Source organism: Macaca mulatta, chromosome 1 (genome assembly GCF_049350105.2).
Source record: "Macaca mulatta isolate MMU2019108-1 chromosome 1, T2T-MMU8v2.0, whole genome shotgun sequence".
Classification (NCBI taxonomy): domain Eukaryota; kingdom Metazoa; phylum Chordata; class Mammalia; order Primates; family Cercopithecidae; genus Macaca; species Macaca mulatta.
Window position 1 is genome coordinate 220,853,860 of NC_133406.1, and position 10,106 is coordinate 220,863,965.

Here is a 10,106-nt window from a genome sequence, read left to right on the forward strand (position 1 = left end):
ATAGCAGTATAATAATATATATAACAGTATAATGAAATAGGAACCTGCCCTTTTTTTTTTTTTTGAGATGGAGTCTTGCTTGTCACCCAGGCTGGAGTGCAGTAGCACAATCTTGGCTCACTGCAACTTCTGTCTCCTGAGTTCAAGTAAGTTTCTGCCTCAGTCTCCCGAGTAGCTGGGATTACAGGTGCTTGCCACCACGCCTGGCTAATTTTTGTATTTTTTAGTAGAGATGGGGTTTCACCATCTTGGCCAGGCTGGTCTTGAACTCCTGACCTCGTGATCCACCTGCATCAGGCTCCCAAAGTGCTAGGATTACAGGCATGAGCCACCTTGCCTGGCCAGGAACCTGCCTTTCACAATGTTACTAGAGAGGAATATTTAATAACATAGAAATATGTGCAAGTTATATCGGCAAATGAAAAAATAGGCTACGAAGCACTGCATGTATAACATTTTCCTAATTTGGTTAGGGAAAAGTATGAAGAGAGAGAGAGACAGAAAGAGAGACAGGCAGCAATGGGACCACAGAAGGACGTACACCAAAATGTCAGTGGTGCTTAATAGGTTTATAGGTGATTTTAAGTTTATTATTTAGGTTTTCCAAATCTTCTACACTGAGTGTATGTTTCTTTTATCAAAAAGGGCGTGGAAGGGAAGCCAAGGCATGGTGCTCACACCTGTAATCCCAGCACTTTGGGAGGTTGATGATTGCTTGAGGCCAGGAATTCGAAAGCAGCCTGGGCAACATAGTATTGTCTAAAAAAACAAAAAAGAAAAGAAAAAGAAAAAAATTGCCAGGCATATTGGCACACACCTGTGGTCTCAGCCTCTTGGAAAGCTGAGGCAGAAGGATTGCCTGAGCCCAGGAGCTCGAGCTACAGTGAGCTATGATCATTCTACTGCACTCCAGCCTGAGTGACAGAGTGAGACCCTATCTCAAAATATACATATATATGAATATAAATAAATAAATAAAATAAAATAAAATAAATAGGGAAAAAAATATGCTAAACAAAAACTCCCCAGTGCCAGAAAAGTGGAAGTGAAAGAAGCATGTGTTTCCTCCATGAGAGTGAGGGCTGGGAGGGAGGGTTGGGAGGGAGGGCTGGGCAAGCCTGGGTGGGGTGCATCTGATATAAGGGGGCAGCCCGCATGGCAAGAGACTTCCAGCAGCTGCCTCCACTGCTGTCTGCTGGGATCATGCAACTTGCCCTGCTGTGTGGGCTGGTGGTGATGGCTGGTGAGTCGCAGATGGGACTCATGCTGGGAAGGGAAGAGGGAGGACAGTGCACCCCTGCACTCTCTTTCCTGGATTGGGGGGCTGCTGCTCTGATCCCCAGGACCCTGGTCCCCACTCCCCAATCCTTCTGCCCCTCTGCAAAGAGCCTTCAGTGGCCGCCAGTCTCCTAGCATGGTAGCTTCAGCCAGAGAGCTCTGGGTGGCCAAGCTGCACTGCACGTCTCTGGACTGCTGTGAAGGTCCAAACTGGAAATCCAGAACTGGGGCCTGCTGGGCCCATGATCATGACGCTTTGGACACAGGTCACTTCACCCCTGCCTCTCCCACTGAATAAGAAAAACCTGTGCAAATGCATAGCACTCCATGTTTTTAGAGCCGTTTCATGTTCATGCTCTTCCTTGAACCTGGGAAGAGGGTTCCCTGGACCTTCGGTGAAGGGTGGGGCAGTTTCCATTTGATGTTTTTTTTTTTTTTTTTTTTTGAGACGGAGTCTTGCTCTGTGCCCCAGGCTGGAGTGCTGTGGCGCGATCTCGGCTCACTGCAAGCTCCGCCCCCCGGGTTCACGCCATTCTCCTGCCTCAGTCTCCTGAGTAGCTGGGACTACAGGCGCCCGCCACCACGCCCGGCTAGTTTTTTGTATTTGTTTTAGTAGAGACGGGGTTTCACGGTGTTAGCCAGGATGGTCTCCATCTCCTGACCTTGTGATCCGCCCGCCTCGGCCTCCCAAAGTACTGGGATTACAGGCTTGAGCCACCGCGCTCGGCCAATCCATTTGATCTTAAGCAGACCAAATATAAAACGCAGTTGCTAGCAAATTGGCCTTTTTTGTCCTTAATCCAACTCAAAATTGTGATTTTGGAAAGGACTTGCATTTCAAAATATAGTTTTATATTATCTTGGGACTCCAAAATTCTCTAGAGGAACATGTCTCCAGGATTACAGCAAAAACCATTAGGAAATTCGCAATCGAGCTGCAAAAATTCATCTGTCACATGTAAAGAGGGAAGACACTGTAGAGATCAAATATACAGATGAACCTGCAGTCAAATGCTGGCCCGGCCATCTCTTGGCAGTGTGACTAGCCAAATCGCCCCACCTTTCAATATCCTCATCTATAAAATGGGCATAACCTGCTTGGTGGGACTGTTAGAAGGACTCTAATGAGAAAACAGATACTAAGTGTTGAGTAAGCGTAAATAATAGCTTCACACATGGCCCATGCATGAAAGATGGCAGTGGTACCTCCTCCTGCCCACTGTGCCCATCCCTTGGGAGAAGGAGCTTCATCCCCGTCAGTGGCAGCCAAGGGTGAGAAAAGCTACCCGGGCAAGAACTGCTGACAAGCGAAGCCAGTTCACCAACACCTCCCCAGCCACAGCTCCAGCCCTGCTTCTCGGGCTGGGTCCTCCTCACCTTAAAATTATGACAAGTAAGACCACCCGAAAGCATTCTGAATGTATTTCAAAGCTGAATGTATTTCTCACATGGCAAGAAAGAGCTGCATCATTCAGGCGTGAGTTCAGTTCATGTATTTCTGAGCCCAGATGGAAAGGGCTAGATTTAGGGGGGAAAAAAAAAAGAGGACGGAGATACCCTAAAAAAGGTAAGATTCTGAACGCGGGGCTTTGGTTGATCTGCAAGGTGGACTCTCTGTTTACAGTTGGGTTCCTTATCATGGAATCTAGGAATCTCTGATGGATTGTGTACCATTCCAGAGGGCCTGGGATCCTTCACCAGTGCAGCCAAAGCTTAGCGAAGCTTCTCTTGTACATGTCTTAACGGCTAGAGCCACCATGTCAAACAGGCATGGCAACATGGACTCCCACACATCAAGGGGACACACTGGGGACACAATGGCCCAGTCACTTTCAGTTGCAGCCCAAGGCCACTGCGTGTAGTCTCACTCTTTGTCCACTGCATGAGTCCCTCCCAACCACCCTTCCCACCCCAGCGGCCCCCAATGTGGGGCTCACCCACAGTGTACTGTTGACTTCATTTGCCTGAGGTTGGGTGCAGGTTCCATAACTAGGCTCACTCGAAGATTGGCTGCGCAGCCCAGTCTCCCTGAGACTCTGGGCTCTGTCTGGACGTGTGCTGCCTGCATTCTCGAATCATCTCTTGGAGTTGCACACAGGCACAGTTCCCTTCCTTTCTGTCATCTGTTTCTCCCAACCTCCCACTTGAATTCATGGACTTAATATATTTTATTTCTCCTAACTCAGCATAATGCATTCCTCTCTTCCAGTAAAATAAATTACCCTGACTATCAATTCTAACCAGCATTTATTAGAGTGAAATAAAATTATCCATGAAAAGTATTGATTTCTAAATCATGCTGCCTCCCAGGAGACCCACACACTCTCTTTATTACAGACTCAGATTTTTGTAGGGACTGGAGATAAGAAGGGTGAGTTGGGATTATTCTTCCTGTTGTGGAGTGGGAAATCAACGCCCAGAGACAGAGAATGAAACCAGACTGTTTTAAGTGATGAATTCTGGCTCCATTTACCAGCCGCTAAGACTTTGAGCAAGTTACTGAGCCTCAATCCGCTCATCTGTAAAATGGGGATTAAAAATAATATTCATTGTACCAATGTTGGTTTTAACAAGTGAATCACAAGTAAGATGATAACGTTTGAGGAAATTGACTGAGGGGTATACAGGAACTTTCTATCTTTGCAACTTTTCTGTACATCTAGAATTATTCCAAAATAAAAAGTGTATTTATTTAACAGTAATTATCTAGCCAGATGGAGTTGAGAAATCAGTACACAAGAAGACCTATAGTAAGCACTCAGTAATTGTCATTTTTTTCCCTTGAGACAAAGTCTCACTCTGTTGCCCAGGCTGGAGTGCAGTGGTACAGTCTCGGCTCACTGCAGCCTCCACCTCCCTGAGCTAAGGTGACCCTCCCACCTCAGCCTCCCATGTAGCTGAGACGACAGGTGTCCACCACCACCCCCAGTTAATTTTTGTATTTTTTGTAGAGACAGGGTGTCACCATGTTTCCCAAGCTAGTCTCAAACTCCTGGGTTCAAGCAATCTGCCCACCTTGGCCTTTCAAAGCCGAGATCGTGCCACTGCATTCCAGCCTGGGCAACAGAGCGAGACTTTGTCTCCCAAAGTGCTGGGATTACAGGTGTGAGCCACTGTGCCTGGCCTGTCACTGTATTTTTAATAGCGGTAGTAGATGTCATTTTATTATCATTATTATTTGAGGTCACTCATTTGGTCTGGGCAGAGCAGAGTGCTGTCCTGTGCCCACTGGCGTGGCCCTGAAATTCATCTCCTCTCCTCTCCTGGTTGCTGGGCTGCTTGGCAGGTGTGATTCCAATCCAGGGCGGGATCCTGAGCCTGAACAAGATGGTCAAGCAAGTGACTGGGAAAATGCCCCTTTTCTTCTACTGGCCCTACGGCTGTTACTGCGGACCAGGTGGCAGAGGCCAGCCCAAAGATGCCACGGACTGGTAACGCCTTTCCCAGGGATGGCAATCCTATCCTGCCCCCGACTCCAGGACTCTGCTTTTCTCTCCACCCACCTATTCATTTAGCTGAGTTGAATCCATTTTGTTGAGCATCTACTATGTGCTAGAAACTGCTGAGTGCCAATATGGTCCAAGCCCTCCTGCAGCTTGCCTTCCGGAAGGTTCCCCAGGGTCCCTGAAGGCCAGACACCCCCTTGCACTCCCATCCCCTACTCTAGTGGCAATGCCCACGTTCACTCCCCACTGCAATGGACAATGGTTTTAAAGCCCAGCCACCAACCGCCTTTTTTGCCGTTATCTCATTTGATCTTCATAACCACCCTGGGAGTCAGCTAGAGGAGCGGTGAGAGCCAGCCAGGCCTGGGGACACTGCCCCGATCTGCCACTTACAGGCTGTGTGACCTTGGGCAAGTGTCTCGACCTCCCTGAGTCTCAGTTTCTTCATCTCTGAAGAGGGGGTAGTATGAGTACCTCCATCCCATGGTGGTTTTAAGGATTAAGAGAGAATGCATAGATAAAGCAAGTGTCTGGCACGTAGGAATCGCTCAAAAAATGTTAGTCATCATGATCTTAAGGAAGACTGCAGCCCTGCAGGCCTTGACTCTTCCCAGGTGGGGACACGGGTTCTTCTCCGGTGGGGGAGCAGCCAGAGACCCCAGTAGGCTGGGGACCCATGCAGCTGTGTACCCCGTCTGCTGCAGGTGCTGCCAGACCCATGACTGCTGCTACGACCACCTGAAGACCCACGGATGCTGCATCCACACGGACCATTACAGATACAGCTTTTCCCACGGGGACATCCACTGCTGTGAGTACCCAGACCTCAGGGCTGGAGCTGGAGACCCCAGGAAGCGAGTTCTGGCCCCCACTGCCTTCACAGTACAGCTACTTGACCTCTCTGTTTTTTTTACGTGTGCTCACTGGCTGCAGTTGGGCTGTGAAGAGGCAAGAATGGGTATGGTGGTATGGAGAGGGCCTATGGGAGGTTTGACCACTTTAGCTCCTGGAATTCAGGCCCACTACCAACCAGCTTGGTGACCACATTGCTTAACCTCCCTGAACCTCAGTATCGTCATCTGTAATCTACCCCCATTAAGTTATCGCAAGAACTAAAATGAGACAGACAGAATGGGCCTCACAGGATGCTTGCCACAATAAATTACACAGGGCTACCGATTGGCTATTCCTTTCTTCATCACCACATGGAGTCACTCCGGCAGCCTGTCGAAGATCAGCAAAACCCTGATTATCTCCATTGTACAGGCCAGGAAACCAAAACTACAGTGGGGAAGTGTCTGCCTCCAATTGACAGAGCCTGGGCTGGAACCCGGGGCACCTGGCCCCTGCATCCTTTCCAGCATCACAAGCATAGAAATGTAGCAGGTCCTCAGGGCTGGGAATCGACAGGTTTCATCACAGCAGCCGCTGTTCATTGAGGGCTGAATTCATAATAATAGTAACAATAATATCCAACATTTATTGAGCACTTACTATAGGCTAAGTGCCTTGTCTTCTTACTTTAACTCTCATAGCAGCCCCCTAGGCAGCTCTTACTATTATCCCCACTGCACAGATAATGAAACTGTGATCCCTCCTGCATGGAGTCTTTGCATAGACTGTTACCACCCCCACTCCCCAACCGCAGCTTCCTCCAGGAAGAGCAGACCCTTCTGATCTCAGCTCAAAAGGCTCTTCCACCCTGTTTTCTGATCTCCTAGCCCTGCGTGGTTCCTCACTTTCACTTTGCATAGTTGTTTATTCCTCCCTATGATGCTCTAATACCTGCCCCCTCCCATGTCCCTATCATTAAGTCCTCTCCTGCCAAGACACGGTAGGTGCTCAATAATTATTTAATGAATGGGTGGATAAATAATTGAAGGTGCAATGGCACACAGGGAGGTCATGGTACGTGGCCAAGGTCATGCAGTTAGAATCGAGGCTGCTGGCACTGGTACCTCCACAACTGAGTAGGAACTGCACTGCCTTCAGAGGCTGCTAGACCCATACCTGGCTCTGTCTTGGGAAAGGACAGACACAGAGCTCCCACTCCTCCGCCCACAGCTGACAAGGGAAGCTGGTGTGAGCAGCAGCTGTGTGCCTGTGACAAGGAGGTGGCCTTCTGCCTGAAGCGTAACCTGGACACCTACAAGAAGCGACTGCGTTTCTACTGGCGGCCCCGCTGCCAGGGGCAGACCCCTGGGTGCTAGAAGTCCACAGCCTCTACCCTGTTCCTCAGCATGGAGCTCCGGCATCCCCGCATCAGTATCTAACCTGAACCAGCCTGGCTTTTCAAACACTCCGTGGGGAGGTAGTCCCAGCCTCCCCCGGAACCCCCTACCAGTGCCTTCTAACCTTCTGAAGCTTTCCGAATCCTCCCAGTTGAGGCAGCAGCTGTGTCCTCTGGGGTGGATGGGAATCTTGGGAGAAGCCCAAGCAAGGGAGCCCTCAGAGATGGTGTTTGGACCAAAGCATCGGGGTGGGGGGAGAGGTCTGCCGATGTCCCCCACCTGCTGTCTCCCCGATCCTTTCTCACCCCCTCCAATATAGTCTCGGAGCTACAACCGGAGCAGCCACTTTTAAGGGCAATATTGATTTTTCTGCCCATGTGACTCTCTCTCTTAAAATCTCAAGGCCCTCCACTGTCCTAAGATAAAGCCTCTCATAGGCGTTGGGGACCCCGCACAGTCCGGCCGTGTGACCCTCTCCCCAGGCAAGCTCTGAAGTCCCTGCAGGTGGAGGCCATGCCTGTCTTAAACTCAGTTGCATCACTGGTGCCCAAAGCAGCACTCAGAACCAAGGAGCTCCGTAAATCCCTCTTGGGTGAAGCGCTAGACAAAGCCGCCAGCTCGTATGGCTCCGGGCACCAGAGCCTTGAGTACTTTCTCCTGACTCCAGGCATCGGCTCAGGGTGAATTACAAGGGGCTACCGAATGGCTATTACTTTCATCACGACTGATCCCCACCTCCTCGGGGTCAAAGGGCTACTTTCTGGAAGTCTCCCCGGGCTGACTCCTCCTCCCTGACTGCAAAGGCTCGCTCTCTCCTCCAAGCTCCCACAATGCTTCACGGCTCTGCCACTTACCAAGCTTGTCCTACAGTGGCAAATGGAACTTCTCTGATCTCCCCCAACGAAACTGGAGCCCTGAAGGATGGAGGCCATGTCTGTGCCATCTCTGTTTCCCTGTTTCCCCACATACTGGGTGCTCAAGTCATGCCTGTGAATGGAGCAAGCCCATAATGGATACACAGAAGTTGTAGCAGATGGTGTGGGTACCCCACCCAGATCCCCTCCAGGCCCAAGGCCCCTCTCCCTGAGTGAGGCCAGGTGTTGGCAGCCAACTGCTCCAATCTGCCTCCTTCTCTTAAATGTTGCCCTGGTATACAGGGAGCTGCCTGCCCCTCGCCCCACCTCTCCCACCAAGAGGCCACCTGTCACTCATGGCCAGGAGAGTCTGACACTATGGAGGGTACAACTGCCAGCTCTCCTGCCTCTGTGCAGGATTGTCTGGGCGGAACGACACTCTTGAATTCCTCCTGGGATCGGGCTGAGGCCAGGCCTCTCCTGGAACCACCTCTCTGCTTGGTCGGACCCCATGGCCTATTCAGTTTTCCTGGTTCCCTCACAGGTTTCTCCAGAAAGTAGTCCCTCAGTAAAGCGTTTGCACAAGAATCCTTGTCTAAGGCTCTGCTTCTAAAGAGACTGCAGAGGGACAACTTTTTCCTGTGAGGACTCCCAATCTGCCATTTGTGTGTGGTTAGCTGTTTCCAGCCAGGGGGCTGAGGCACCTGCCTTCACCCACACTCTGGGCCGGTGGCACTACCTGTGCCTCAGCTGACTGAGCAGTTCCGAGATGTGGTGACTCATGTGAGGTGGTGTCATAGGAATGAAGGACTGTGGGCACCGGGTTCAAATTCCAGTTCTATGCACCACTCTGTGTGGGGATACCCGTGGGGGCAGCTGTGCCTGTGTGGGGGAATGGGGTAGGGAAATCTCCGTACCTTCTCAATTTTGCTGTGAACCTAAAACTGCCGTATAAAGTCTAGGCCGGGCGTGACGGCTCATACCTATAATCCCAGCACTTAGGGAGGCTGAGGCAGGCGGATCACCTGAGGTCAGGAGTTCAAGACCAGCCTGCCCAACATGGCAAAACCTCGTCTTTACTAAAAATACAAAAATTAGCCAGCCTTCGTGGCGGGCGCCTGTAATCCCAGCTACTCGGGAGACTGAGGCAGGAAAATCACTTCAACCCGGGAGGCAGAGGTTGCAGAGAGCCAAGGTCGCAACACTGCACTCCAGCCTGGGCAACAGAGTGACACTGTGTCTCAAAAAATAAAATAAAATAAAATAAAATAAAGTCTAGGTTTAAAAAAAAAATTCCACTTACATCAGTGACTAACCATGTACCTTACAGGAGTAAACATTCTCTACTTGTAAAGTATAAATGAAAATAAGAAGAGACCAACCTGGGCAACACAGACCTCATCTCTACAAAAAATATGAATTTGTTGTTGTTGTTGTTGTTGTTGTTGTTGAGACAGGGTCTTGCTCTGTTGCCCAGGCTGGAATGCAGCAGCACAATCGTGGCTCATGGCAGCCTCGACCTCCATGGCTCCAGTGATCCTCCTGCCCCAGCCTCCTGAGTAGCCAGGCACCTGAATGCCTGGGTAATTTGTGTATTTTTTGTAGAGGTGGAGCCTCACTATGTTGTCTAGGCTGGCCTCAAATTCCTGGGCTCAAGTGATCCTCCTGCCTTGGCCTCCCAACGTGTTGGCATTACAGTCTTGAGCCACTGCACTCGACTGAAAATCTTTTAAAAAGAAGAAAATAAGAAGGTATTTGTGTTTGAATTAAATAAGATTAGTGTAGATTAAATTCTTAGCACAGCAGGCACCTGGCACAGGGTGTTAACTTTAAATGTTAACAGCATGGTTACTGTTGTTATTTCGTAGTGACCAGATCTAAAGTCACCCCCCAAGAGAAATCAGGAGGAGAAAGTGTCCTCCTCCTTCCCCACCAAGTCTTCTCCCAGGGACATTGGATGCATAATGTCCATTTATTCAAGAGACTCCATTGGGAGCTGACAACTCTTATTTGTTTACCAAATTTGGCCCAATAGCTCTCTATGGCTTTGCAGTAACATCTCTCTTAATATTAATGTGGGCCGACTTAGCCATTATGATCCCCGTTTCATAATTAAGGGTCCTCCTGAGATCACACAACCCGAGAAAGACAGAGCCACAGCTTCGCCCCAGCCTCTTCTGGCTCCACTCCCTCGCCACATCACGTTTATATTGGTTAAGAAGCTTCCAGCTAAAAACTGTGACTCAGTGGGCTGAAACAATGCGGGCATTTATGATCTCACATGATGAGACGATCAG

The 10,106-nt window shown here is 49.8% G+C and overlaps 1 protein-coding gene across 1 annotated transcript; it reads left to right on the forward strand.

Moving 5' to 3' along the window:
* The first annotated feature begins 1,110 nt into the window (after positions 1–1,110).
* On the forward strand, positions 1,111–8,394 carry PLA2G2D (phospholipase A2 group IID). The gene is made up of 4 exons (XM_001095528.4): positions 1,111–1,243; positions 4,565–4,709; positions 5,429–5,535; positions 6,789–8,394. Exons 1-4 carry the CDS (start codon positions 1,156–1,158, stop codon positions 6,932–6,934), a joined length of 486 nt encoding a protein of 161 aa, XP_001095528.2. The 5' UTR covers positions 1,111–1,155; the 3' UTR covers positions 6,935–8,394.
* The last annotated feature ends 1,712 nt before the right edge of the window (positions 8,395–10,106 follow it).